Source organism: Tinamus guttatus, unplaced genomic scaffold (assembly GCF_059628265.1).
Source record: "Tinamus guttatus ecotype Peru unplaced genomic scaffold, ASM5962826v1 Tinamus_guttatus_pri_ptg000264l, whole genome shotgun sequence".
Lineage (NCBI taxonomy): Eukaryota > Metazoa > Chordata > Aves > Tinamiformes > Tinamidae > Tinamus > Tinamus guttatus.
Window position 1 is genome coordinate 1,161,512 of NW_028288798.1, and position 14,054 is coordinate 1,175,565.

General features: G+C 42.0%; 1 protein-coding gene across 1 annotated transcript in view; it reads right to left on the minus strand.

Annotated features, from left to right (window-relative positions):
- Nucleotides 1-825: 825 nt before the first annotated feature.
- Nucleotides 826-14,054, minus strand: part of EZR (ezrin) — a 34,230-nt gene continuing 21,001 nt past the window's right edge. Inside the window, exons 4-13 of the mRNA XM_088527204.1 lie at nt 13,576-13,850; nt 12,718-12,801; nt 11,944-12,090; nt 9,107-9,203; nt 5,925-6,088; nt 4,842-4,972; nt 3,978-4,138; nt 3,629-3,721; nt 2,511-2,762; nt 826-2,158 (exon numbers count right to left, since the gene is read on the minus strand). Of these exons, the coding sequence (XP_088383330.1) occupies nt 1,994-2,158; nt 2,511-2,762; nt 3,629-3,721; nt 3,978-4,138; nt 4,842-4,972; nt 5,925-6,088; nt 9,107-9,203; nt 11,944-12,090; nt 12,718-12,801; nt 13,576-13,850 (1,569 nt within the window). The 3' untranslated portion in view covers nt 826-1,993. The remainder of the gene's footprint in view (nt 2,159-2,510; nt 2,763-3,628; nt 3,722-3,977; nt 4,139-4,841; nt 4,973-5,924; nt 6,089-9,106; nt 9,204-11,943; nt 12,091-12,717; nt 12,802-13,575; nt 13,851-14,054) is intronic.

Below are 14,054 nucleotides of genomic sequence, written 5' to 3' on the forward strand. Positions count from 1 at the left end.
AGGGAATAAAGTTACCTGTTCAAAGGTGTGTGATGCGCTTAAGGTTTTAATTCTCCGAAAGTTGAGGTTTTGTTGCTTGTGTCTCTAGATTCAATATATAGTAAGTATTAATATAAGGCAAGTCTTATTTCTTCAGGGGTCATAAGTCCAGTCTGAAATGCATCATGCTAGCAAGGCAATCTTAGCCATGTGATATGCAGCTTTCCATTTCTGTGTACAGATATGTGGCTATTTTAGTTATTGTTTAATTGTAATCATAGATGGTAATACTTTAGAGATGACAAATGCCGAGCCCCTATCCTGAAGGGGACTAGGGGCTTTCACTCCGATTTTGTTGCACCACATGCAACTTAGAGAGAAACACCAACTAGATGGAGTTTAACTGCTGCCATGAAAAGAACATCCATGCGGCTGTAACTAGCGCTATGGTTTTACCTCTTCAGTGAGGAGCATCAAAATGATCCTTATAACAAGTATTATCCTTTACTACTATCCCAGGTCATTATGCATTTTCATAGGGACATAAGTTAGACATACAGATTCATATGCTAAACTTAGGAACTGAAATGGCAGCAGCACTTCACACAAAACACACCCCATACAAAACAAACTCAACTCCAAGTCCTTTGTTACCTTGCAGATCTTTTATTTAGATGTGTGCTGCTGCAAATAACATTAAAAAAAAAAAAAACACACACACAATAAGATTCAACTCGAGTACAAAGCAGCATAGATGTTGTAAATGGAAGAGCTGACAACATACTGTATCTCACTTTCTAACAGATTTTCAAAGAAAGGGGAATATTAGTGAGGAAGGAGTGATCACAGAAATGCTCTCTAATAGAGAGAATACAACTGTGATATAAACAAACAGTCCCTTCATGTTTGGAGTCTGAAACTTTAAATCAAACATTTAAAAAATTAGAAAATTTGTTAGAAAAATAGGTGCAGTAAAATTGTATATATTGGATCATGTTTACATATCACAATTTCATTAAGTACAAAAATGATCTTTACAAATAATGCTTTATAGTAAATAATTGGTTATACTGCTATTGCAGTACATCAGACTACGTGTTATCTAGGCATTTAGTAAGACTTGCATCTCTAAAAATCTGAAAAGTAACAAAATATACAGAGCAAAACATTTTCCCTTTTAAACTAGTATTAAAATCCATGTATTACCTGGTTTTATATATATATATATAAATACTACACTAAAACTGATCAGTATTGAAGCTGGAATGTAAACGTGGTAGTGTATTAGATTCCAGCAAAGCCTTTGCCTGGTTGTTGTTCAAGGAGGGTAGGAAAGAAAATTCCTATGCCACGTTTCTGAGCCATCACTGCAGAATCTCTCCAACTGACAGGAGAAACCGAAGAGCCTCACTTCTAAGTGAACTAGTTCTCAGGTGTTGTCGGTTGTCTTTTTTTGAGGGTGCAGGGGGAAGGAGAGGGAGAAAAAACAAAAACAAAAATCAGGGTGTGCAGGCACCCTCGTGTGCATGCACACAGGTTCTTGGACAGCCCAAGTTCTACAGTCTATCTTCTCAACAGTCTTCATGCTCTAACTAAAAACAAAACAAAACAAACAAAAGCAATAAAGACATATGGCACAAAATTCATCCACAATTGCTTATTTTTAGACCAACTGAATCCAGCACCTGCCACAGGACATGTATCTTCGACTAGAAGCACGGCCTATCAGCCTTTGCCTTGCTTAAAGGGTTATGCAATGTAAGGCCTTTTGGCACTAAGCAGGAGTTACCAAGATCAGTGGAATGACAATTTTTTAACCACACCAAATTTAGTGGCTGGTAGGGGATAAAGAGGAGAGTCAAAAGCCTCTGCGTTTAGAGAACAGTTGATAAATACATCATACAGTGACCCCTGCTCAAGAAAAACAAAAGACACAAGAAAGCAACCCCCCCCAAACAAGAACACAGCATTAAGATCTGCCTCTCCCACAGTCCTGCCTTGCTGTAATATGATGTTACATGGCCTCAAACTCGTCAATCCTCTGCTTGGTGTTGCCTTGCCGGATTTGCCGCAGTGTCTTGTACTTGTCGCGTCCCTGCCGCATGTTCTCTGAGTGGATAATATCATTGTGGGTCCTCTTGTTTTCATCTCTAGCCTGGGCCAGCTCATCTGTCAGCGTCTGCAACATTAAAAAGAGAGGATTGTGACTACAACTACACATGAGAAGCTGTGCAACTCATGAAAAGAGAACTTTTGGTGATGTGTGGCAGCCCTTAGGCTGCTGCAGATAGTGACACAGATGCAACAAATGGTGCCTGTAAACACTGAGATACAAGAAACATTCGTCAGGCATGAAATCTGAACAGTGAGAATAATCTTTATGTCTTTTGTTATTGATGCAGACTGCCTTACAAAAACTGAAAAGGAAGAGAAACTATCGCTCTGTGTGTGTTTAGCCAAGTGGTTAAATAATCCATTTTCCAGGGACAATTTGCTTTATTACTTCCCCTCTTCTCCAAACACTTTCTTACCCTCAACTGCCTCTGTACACGTTCATTCTTCTCTGCTTCAGTAATACGTTTCTCCTCATTGCGGTCATCCCTGATCCCCTCGCTGGAGAACTCTGCACTGTAGGCAGAGTACTCGGAGCCTTCGTCATGCAAGTTGTCGTGGACGTGGTAGTTCACAGGCTCGTAGACGGGCAGGGGTGGTGGAGGGGGAGCAGTCATTACCAACTGTAGCTCCTCCTTCGTCTTTACCAGATCATCCTGGGCTTCCTTAGCCTTTGGAAAAGAAGACATTTTAATGTGTTCCTGGCCTAAATAAGCTTAATGAATACTTTTGACACTTATAGTCCCAGTTCTGCCTTCTGCGACCAAATGGACAAAACGAGGAAGTCGCCACCCTCTGCAGCTGGCAGAGACTGTTTCATTACATTCCCATGCCAAAGTTTCTTGCTAGTGAGGGGTGCCATCATCCACTGTGCAACATGCAGGGGATCTAAGCAATCAATCTTCCTAGGAAGTTACATTTATCTTTGTTCTGTTCGCCATTTGAACAGCTGTATGTTGTAAATATAAGTTCAACAGAGCAAGAACTTCTTTTCCTGAGTTTCCATTCCGAATGAAATTGGGCTCCTTGCTTGTCTGGTGATTCCACCCTCCTATTCAATCTGAAGCTGCCAAGACACTGGGACCAGGCACTCAGTCTTGCAGCATTTTTCATGGTTTTACTGCAGCAAATTATTCAGCTCTCCAGACCCAGCAAGTCACTGTTACCTGTGGTGTGGCTGCACTTGCACTTTCTTTTCATTGATGTCATGTTTTCAGACATTCCATCATGGAGTAAATGCACCACTTGTACATGTACCCTTTTCCCTCTCTGTGGCTCCAAGAAAACAATCACTTTTTTTTTTTTTTTTTTTTTTGGTTTTTATACATGTTTCCATTTTGAATTTTGACTAAACAATAGGCTTGTTGGAAGAAGGCTGTTCTGGAGACATCCCACAAATTCATCACATAACTCTACCCTTTTCTGCTGGTGTAAGGATGTTTCTCCCCACATGTTCAGAACAGCTGTAGCAGGCCAAACACCATGGTAGGCTCAAATGCAGAATTTCAGCACAACTTTGCAAACCAAAGATACTCACTCTGAGTTGCCACTCTTCAACCTCAGTCTCTTTACGCTTCCTGGCCTCCTCAAGGAGTGCAATCTTAGCTGTATACTCTGCGAGCTCCGTAGCCTGTTGAATAACAAAACTGAAATTATAAGAACTCTTAAAATTTTTTTTTTGACTGAGAAAAGAGTTGAGTGTTACATTCCACTGTGATACAGACTAAACAGAAAATTAAGAATGAAAAGCACATTGCTTGTGACAGAAACCAGTGCTAGAGTGATGCTATCACACAGCATACTGCACTGGTTCCTGGCTTTGCCTTGTTCGGAGGGAATAGTAATGACCTGGTATATATCTTAGCATCAAAACGACTGGGTCTTACCAGCTGTTCCTGGCTCTTTATCTGGTCAATAGCCTGTCTTTCCAGCTCTTCCTTGGCCTGGAGAGCAGCCAAACGATCGGCTTCCAAGCGTTCTGCTTCCATCTGGGCTCGTCGCCTCTCCTCCTCCAGCTGAACAGCTCTTTGGATCTGATCCGAGAGCTCTGGAAAGAGGTGATTCAACGTTGTTAGTCCCCAGGTCTGACCAAAATGTAGGAACTACAGATGGCCTTTTAGGTAGTATCAAGTGCCCAACTCCAGCCTCATCACCATGTGTTGTCAAAGCAGCATTGCAGGATATATCAAGTATCAAATTCAACTCAATTGAATTCAAAGTCAGCTGCTTTTTACAATTAAATCTTCGACAAGACAATGGCACTAAGTCGGTGACACCAACATGTTTCTGTTGCCTTTAACTGACAGTTTACTCTAAGGAGCAGATGTCTCCAATCTGTTCAATCTGTGTACTAAAACAGAACCTTCAGTTTTGCTGGAAAACCCTGGTCCCAAACTACTTTTCTTACTAGGAGTTAAGCAAAAAGCACTTAAGAGCTGAGCCCTGCCCCAGGAGCTCACTGCTCTGGGAGAACACAGGATGCATCCTCCTGGCAGCGGGGATGGAGTCTGCTCCCAGCTGCGCTGTTGCACTGCTCTGCTGCCCACAGGAGCCAGCAGGTTTCACGCGAGCACCCATGGGAAGGAGCGAGGGGGCTGCCCTGCCCAGCTCCCGTGCAGGGAGCCTGTCCCCACTGGCAGCCACTCCATGCCTTGCCAGGAGAGCCCGTGTCACAGCAGCCGGGCTAAGCAAGGGCAGCGATCCACACCACCCTTCTGCAGCATGCATGTCAGCCAGCACAAGCACTTTACCTTTCTCTGCTTTCTGAGTCTTCACTTCGTACTCTTGTAGCCTCAACAGCAGCTCCTCCTTCTCCCTCAGCATTTGTTCTTTCTCCCTCTCAATTGTTTCCCTCCTCTTCTTTTCATTTTCTAGTTGTTGCCTGTTAAGTAGATTTCACACTTCAAGGTTATTCTCAGAGCTAAGCTACAGCAAGGCAAGCAAGTTGGCTGGACTCTTCTCTAGGCAGTTCAATGGGAAGCAACTATGAGACTGTTGCAAAATAAGGGAATATAACTTGCTATAAAAGAGAAATACATATAGGCAGTTATTTAACACTTTGGGATTTTTGTTGAATTTTGGATACCCTGTTTCCTAAGAATATTTGTATTTTGTTGCCTGCCTCAGAAATTAAAAACACCAAGTAACTACTAGAGGCAGATATAGAAAACCAGGACTGTGTAGTATGCTGCAGAAGAAAGTTGTTTTGTTACTTCTATCTCAGGGAAAATCAAGGAGCTATAAAAGCAAGAGCAGTGAAGGAATAAAGAATAACAAGTTGCAAACACAGGAGAAGGCAGCATGATTGCTTGATCATAAACAACGCAGAGACAGTGGCTAAAGTCCAAAGGATTCATGACTCCCTTTTAATTGCCTATCAGAGGTCTTTCAGCCCTCTCTTGCCATTTCACACGCACAAGATGAAGTTTTCCCCTTACTCCCAGCCATCCCAGGGTCCAACACACAAGCCAGGTCCTAACAAACAACGCAGAGAAAACCCTCCCTGGGTGAACACGACTGTGTGGGCTGGCCTGCTGTACATTTCCTCACACGTCCCCCTGCAGCCTGCAGCGCTGACATGTCCAGTGCGCTGGCAGGCTACGCACACCGGAGGCACGAGCAGGTCGTACCCAGTCGTGCGACCCGAGCCACCTCCCTGGGAGCTGCAGGGCCAGCGTAAACCTCGCTGGAAGTGGGACAGCTCTCAACCTAACCGAGCGAAACCCACGTGCCGTGACCTGCTGCTGCCTGCAGGCGCAGCTGTCTGCTCAGCCCTGGCAGTTTGGCATCGTTCACCCCTGTCCCACTGTCCTGCTGGCCGCATTCAGGCTCACCTTTCCATTTGCTTCTGGTGCTTCTCCTCCCGGGCCTGGGCTTTCATCTGTTGCACCTCAATAGTGTCTGGCTTCCTGCGCCGCATATACAGCTCGTGGTTGCCCATGCAGAGCTGTAGGATCCTCTTGTTTATTCTCAGACGAGGGGCATAAAACACAAAATCCTAGAAGAGAGAGACCACAGTCAGTCTTTCAGGCACAGCTGTCTACACATTTTCTCTTCTACCAACTGACTGCAGATGTGTCATCTCATCACTAGCCTCATGGTGACTGAGACATACACAGATTATTTAAATGTAGTGGCAGGAACTGCCAGTATCATCAACAACCCTATAAATATCTCTGTTTAGGGGAGAATCCTGGAGTTTTAAACTGTTACAGAATGTTCTGGGCCAGCAGTTGACCACTTGGGCAACCTGTGTACCTCTAGCACTAAGACAACGTGTGAATAAGCAGTTATGACTTTTCAGGTTTGCTCTGTCTTCTGCCTGGAAGAGCAGAAATGGATTGTTAAAATAACATGTTAGGATATGACAGTCAAAATTCAAAGCATCATCTGTGCTCATTTCAGAGAAAGGTGAAGTCCCCACCATGCAGAAATATCCTCCAATATTATTCTTTCCTCTCCATTGCATTCCTTAATGAAGTTCATCTAGGCTGTTATAATACCATCAAAGAAGTAAAAACAGCAAACCTCCAAAACCTACTACTACTGAATATTAGGTTACAAGCAGCACTGAAACCTGAGGGAATTGAAAGTTTCTTGTTCTGCAAACAGAACAGCCCACATTCCTTATCATCTACGTTATAAACAATCTTTTTCAGAAATCACACCAGACTGGCTCTTCCAGAAGCAAGCGTGCCAAGAAAGGCAGACTAAGGGCCACACTTCACCTGCCTGATCACTTAAGACTCCACAACTATTTATAGCTCACAGTGTAGTCTGAGCTTACATGATGAACACACTCTGCATTTCTGTGCTGTTTTTCTGTGTATTGTATGGATGGCAATAATGGCAATGGATAATACCACCAGAAGAATTTCCATTCCTTCAGATTGCTCTCACTGATAGCAAGGAGAGGAATGGAAGTGGGGCATACAAGGGCTGCAAGCTTTGGTAGGGCAGCATCAACCGTGGGCCTGGGTTCAAAAGCACAAGTTGTAGCTATCTCTGGAAAAACTGGAAGTTACACTAGAAACACTGAAAGGCGATCCAGGCTCTATAAATTTCAGCATGACTTGACTGACAAGGACAGGTTCTCTTCAAAATATTTTTCTTGACTTAATCACATACCAGTTTCAAAAGATGCAGCCAGCCAAGGTGTGTTGTGCTTCCCCTCCCCAATAATCCTGCTGGAGAGGCTCTAAGCTGCTCAAGCCTGGAACCAACTGGGGCTGTAGGCTATTCATCAACTCTCCTGCTTCTGACAAGTAATTTTAGAAACCGTTTGTGTACATTGTAAAGAATGTGTACCAAGCAATGTTCACCTCAATGAAAGCAAAAGCTGAAGCCATGGAAGGTGGCTGTGTTTGACCTTGAACGCTGTAACCAAGGGACAAAGCGTTCACAAAGGAACACAAAAGTATACCCTGCATTTCCTCATCCCAGCCTCCCGCTGCTGCAGCATAACTGGGAACACTGAGGATCCCATGCTGAAGATGCTGAAATATGTGGGCAGCCAGGCCTAAAATCTAGAAAGTTTATTCCAAGCAAGGACTCTACCCATTAAATTAATGTCCATTTAAACACTGACATGTACAATCCTCTAAATTAAAGGGTAACTTCAATCCTGCATTGACAGTGCACTGAGTTAGCGCTTGCCTTTTCTGAAGGTGAGACAGTCATATGAAATGGTCCAGACAACTTCCTGAATGCTAAAAATGAGGGTCCAGATGAATTCTTCTCTTCGATACATAGCTTTAATCATAACAACACCCAGAGAGAAAAGGACAACTGAGACCACAAAGCAAGGAAACGCAGCTGAGGTTTTTAGAATTAACATCTTTCTGTCTCAGCCTCTTTTTAAAAGCTTTCCATTTCAAACCTGGCCAGATTTACTGTTGGGCTGTGGATGGAGAGCTGCATTCCAGAACAGGAGGTTCATGTTTAGCACCGTGCGTGACGCACCCATGATCACAAGGGGGCTCTTCTATTGAGCAATCCAGCCCTGGCAGAAATGAGCTTCCAATTTGTGTGGTGTTTTGTTATTTACACAGCACTACAAAAAGAAAACCACCCCTACAAAAGCCAGGCTGCTATCTGGATGGAAGGATGCTTCTCCAATAGTTTAGCAGCACATCATTTCAATTACTGTGAAGACTTTTTTCTTTTTTGGTTAAAAAGATTCCTGAGCCATCACCCTTTACCAAAACCAATCTACTTAATATTGCTGCAGGCTGTATTTATTCACCGAGGCGATCTACTAGGGGGCAAAAAAGAGACCAAGAACACAAACAAACCCCATGGTCTTTCTCTACTGTCCCAGTAGTTTCATAAGACTGATAGAATGAAATACACCTACACCAGTTAATCCACCTGTAGTTCTCAACAGCTTGAAATAAGTTGCCGATTTTTTACTGAAACAACTCTAAAAATACATGTTTTTAACTACTGAAAAGCCACATTCACAAGTAGTTACATTTAAGTTATTTACTGAAGTCATATGTCTGCCACTTGTCCAAGTATGAGAAGGTCAATAAAACACCATGGTTCTTTCTTAAATTTTCTTCTACAAAGTTTCAGCAGGGTGGAAGAGAACAAGGAGTATTAAGAAGGGATATTGCAAGTGTTTGTGTGGTTTTGCAGTAGCATTTGCATTAATTTTGTTTTTTAATTCAGAAGTTACCCACCAACTTCAGTACACCAGAAAAAACAGAAGCGGTCTCAGAATACAATCTGGCTACACCGAAGACTTGCAAAATCAGTGAAGAAATCTCAGATTTAAGTATAAAATTAGCTATATCTTTCTCCATGTTACATACATGGAGACATGTTACATATAAGCTCTTTATCTAGACTGAACAGAAAAACAGAGAGCTCTAAATATGCTCTAAGTACTGAGGTTCATTTTGCATCTAGAGTATCTGCAGTTGGCTTCTCTTCAGCAATGACTGCATTTTGAGAGGAAACATGATTAGTTGTTCCTACACAACAGCTAAGAATCCATACTAGATCTACTTACAGGAGCCTTCTTGTCAATAGGTTTTATAACAAACTTCTTGTCATTGAAAGAGATGTTTCTGATTTCACTCCAAGGGAAACCAATCTTTGGTGTTAACCTGGAAGGAAAGAAAGAATTTTTAAGCAGTGCTACAAGTTTTGCCACCTTGCTTCCAAAACACAGAGATCCTAGCTCTTTCCTTCCATGTAAACTGCCCTTTCAGCCCATCCCACTAGTCACGAGGCAGAACTGCACACGCTGGTTGTACGACAAGCTGTGCCACACAATTCTCTCCTATGTGAAAGCACCCCTGCAACAAAGGCCACATCCTGGCTCTGAGCTCTTCCCCACTGCTTAAGAGTTCAGGCTGTGAGTTTGTTCAAAAGTAAACCTCACTAATCATTCAGTGTTTCTTTTCTTTTTTAAGTTCTCCAGATTGAAGCATACAGAAAGCACCAAGTTATTCATAAGATGTTTCCAAGCTATTCCACTATTTCACTTTCAGGTACCTGCCCAGTTCTGCAACAAATTCAAGGGTTTGTATAATTTGACTGTAATATTTTTTTAACCTACCCCACTCCCAATATTTCATTTTATGTTTAAGCTCACATTATTCTTCTCTTACCAAGGGAGGTGCTAGCAGAGGTGCTCTAGAGATAGCATCTAACAATTAAGAATTCTGCCTTTCATATATAATAATAAGAGTTTGCGCCACCTTGCTAGAGTAATGCAATAAGATGAAAATGAAGATGTCATCATTCTGAATATAGCATAAGAAAAAGTCTGACCCTATCAATAGTTTCCCTGACTCTGAACACACTCTGAAGCACTCACAATTACTCCTGGCAAACAGCTTGAAGACACAAGTATTTAATGCTTAGCACTTAAAGAAGTATAAATGATGGTGATTCACTAGAACTCTTTAAGAATTTCTACAGAGCTCAACAGTTAAGAAATAAACCTTGCAATTTTGGAGGAATTTGCCTAATGTTCAAAGACAAAAAGCTATTATCTAGCATGATTTTGTTTAGTTCAAACATTAAACAAACAAAAAACCAAGCAAACAAAAAAAAGAAAAATACTTCAGGAATAAAGCATATCCTCCTCAGAATTTACTACTCCCTAACCTGTAACTCAGTTTCAAGATTGTGCAAGAGCATAAGGAATATTAAGAATGTAATATAATAATAATGTAAGAATGTAAAGAAGAAAATGATTTGATTAGACTAGGATTGAGTAATTGTGCCAGTGTCCTTCGTGTTAGCTCATTTAACAGCTTCAACCCACATAATACAGTGGGAGACAACCAAAACCTCATTTACTAGATTCACCTTTCTACTGCAGATTAAATCTGAATATCAGATTACTGATATTCACTGACGTACAGAGGCTTGCTCACCTATAGCATAGTCTCACTTTCCTCAGCTTTCAGCAATGCAATGTTCGTTTTTTCACCAGCCCCTAGGTTTTGCTCATACAAACCAAAGGTGGGGTATGTATTACTGTTTTGCTAGTCCCCACATCTGCTCAAAAGACCTACTTGCATAGCAGCAAGGGGTATGGTAGAAACATGTAGTTTATTCCAGTGCTATATTCAGTTTGCAAACGCTCTTAACAGTTCTTTGCAGTCAAGAGCTATATTCTGCCTTCATTTTGCAGCTCGAAAAACCTGTTTGTGTGACCTTGGTTACATAGCAAGACTAGTCATTCAGGACTGAGGTATTACATGAGTGAAACTACCTTTCTTTCAAGTGACACTCCTTGTTTTCTGGGTGACAGCACATACTAACATTGCAGAAGGGAAAAAAACAAACAAATAAATAAAAAACAAAAAAACTCCCACACATTTCTCTCTGCCATCTCAAAAGAAGTTCCAGAGTTAGAGTTAATATTTGAGTTGCGTTTGAATATTTCTGCCTGCCAAGACAGAGAGGATTTCACCCATTTTGCGTTACAATGATTCTGTTACAAATTCAGAAAAGGACAGGGAATCTTAAAAAAAAAAAAAAAAAGAAAAGAAAAAAAGAGAGAGAGAGAAAAAAAAGAAGTCCTGACAACAACTCTTCATTTGAAAATGTCTATTTTCACTCGCTTTCTCATTGTGGAGTAGCACAAGTGACTTGCAGGCTTTAACACAACTGTTCACAACATCCTTTTATGCACATTCAGTGGATGCAGTCTCATTTCTGAACTCTTTCTCCACCATTCAATTACTAATGGCTCTGCCCTTGCCAGAAAGGGCTGATTAAACCCATGTACACCTCAGCAAAGACCTCATTTAATGCACTCATTAATGGTAACTTACACGGGTTAGCTCCTCCCTGGATTCTGGGTGTTATCTGCCTTTGGTTTCATGTCCACCCCACAACCTATCTTTTCAAGGACATGCCGCAGTACACACAGCTATCATTAACTTCAGTACAGGACAGGTCCTGCATGTCCACACACACCCTGCGGATGTGTTAATCTAAGCTCTCGTAAGGTATTCACTGCTGGCATAGCTGGCAAGCTGTCTCTAGGAAAGCTTGGCACTGTCTTTACCATGGAGTTCATCTCTACAGCTGTGTGCAATTTATTCACCAGACTGCATTTTACAACAGACACCTCTCATGTTAGGCAGGAGGCAGCCATTAGCAAGTCAGACTACAAAACCCAGAAAAGTCATGAAAGGATTGGCTTTATGCATAAATGGATGGAAAGCTCGTTTCTAACCATAGGTTCACCTCCTGTTGTTGATGTCCGAAATTGGACATCAAGAAAGTCCTAAACTTCACCATGATCCTATAAGAGAGAAGCACCACTTGGCTCCCACAGCAACCCTCACTCTGGTTGATGAGAGGTGGAAACAAAAGCCTTACTTATCATCCTTTTCATAGATGTTGAGCCCCAGGGCATCGACCCCCAGCCAGAGGTCAGTTCCTTTCTTATTCTTGATTTCAAAGTAGTTAATTCCATACATCTCCAGGTCTTGGGCAATCTTCAGGTATTCCAGCATGGCATTCTCTCTGGTTAAAGCAGACAGAAGAGCAGAAATTAGCCTCTCATTTACCTGACTACTTCAGAAAGCAAGAATTCCTCAGAAGAAACAAGTAACTTCTCCTAAACACACACAAACAGAGGACTTAAAATTGAACATTCAGCATTTGAGATTCACTGTAAGAGTTATTGTGTTACAACCCTGACCACACATTCATGTCCTTTACTCCCATCTACCAAGCCCTAATATCTTCCGAAAAAAAAAAAAAATACGGTAACACTCAGTTCTTCCAGAGTTCATCCTTGCCCTAAGGCTCTGTCAACAGAAACAATACCTTACCTAAACTTTCTCCATAGTAAATGCTCCAATGAATCTAAGATTCATTAATTTTATCCCCTCAAAGGCATCACTCATACACCTAGATATTTGGGTGTGGAATTTTTAGGAAGCCAATTAAGGGACTGTTCTCAGGAGCAGTGTACAAGTTCTGATGAGTTTTACCATTCAAATCAATGCTGGACTAGAAAATACACAGAGATCCCCCACACAAGTCACTCTTGGATTCTATTCTAAAAATATATCGTAAAACCACAAACTTAAGGCTATTTAACAAGGATCAAAGTGACCAGTCTGCGGACCAATAAAAAGCACTCACTTGAGCATGCCGCTGTGTTCAGCATGCCAAACCTGGATCCGCTCCTCCCACTGCTCTCTGGAGAGCTTGTGCTGGTCCATCACCCTAACACAGGAAAAGAGAATGTAGTGAGATTAGACTTCTTGCTTGGCTACATATTGATGGTGATCTTTGTTACAGCTCTACTCAAAAATTAGTCTCACTAAGAAATCTTCCTAGAGCCAAAAGGAAGATCCTGCTCAGCCCAGAGACATACTCTGTGAAGCAGAGCTATCAGCATGAATTCAGAATGCTTTCTTATCCTGTGAAGTGTCTTCCTGGTTCCTGACCAAGGGCATGAAAGGAATAAGCAGAACACTGCAAAAAGAATCACACCAATGCTACAGACACCACAGGGTTAAGGCAGAGCACAAGGCGGTGTCATTCCTGGAATTAGACACACTGCTTGGAGTGCAATCAGGAAGCATAAACACAAGTCAGTTTCCTCTTAACATACACTTAGCCTGTGTGAGGATGGGTTGCACACTCCCAAATTATCATTTCCAGATATGCTATTTCTAGGATTGCATATTACAATTAAGGATGCACACTCCAAGCTTCTCCTGGGATGCCACATTCATGACAACAAACTGCTCCTTAAAAAGGTGACATTCATGCTGTTGGTTAACAGCAAGGTGGTACCATTTGAGAAAGAAAAGCTGAGCTCCAAGTGCACTTCCTCTCTCTAACCTGCTCAAAGATGACAAAAGTGTACTGTAATACAGTGCATAGAAATGAAGAAAAAAACCCCACATACATACAGTTCAAATTAAAAATAAATATTCAATGAAAATTTGCATTTAACTGGAATATAAATTCTAGGGGAAAAAAATCCTTCACCTCTGGGGGATCAGACGCTCTGAACTAAGGTATCCAGGCTTGTGCACATCTTTGCTGTAGTCTCCAAACTTGGCCTGCACGGCATAGGAGCCAAGGAGAACTGCTGTTTCAGGGGGACAGTAGATCTCATCGCTGAGGATCCCTTCCTTCACCTGCAGGAAGAAGAGCTTCTGCGTGATGTCCTGAATCAGCTCTTCAGCCACATCTTCTGGAAAGAACTTGGCTCGGAATCTGAACTGCAGGGGGTTCTCCTTTCTGATTTCCTGAGCAGAAACCTGAGGACAGAGGCAACACAACAAATGAGCAGGGCTGCAAGCAAGAGAGTAAGTAGCTTTCACATATACACACGTACACAAACAGAAGTCCTTTCACCAGCATCTACCCACATAAAAGTGCCTGCAGAGTTTGAGCTAATCGGACTTGAGTGCTGTATTATGCAACTGCTTGGGAAGCCACCCTCTAGAAGACAGAGGCAGCAA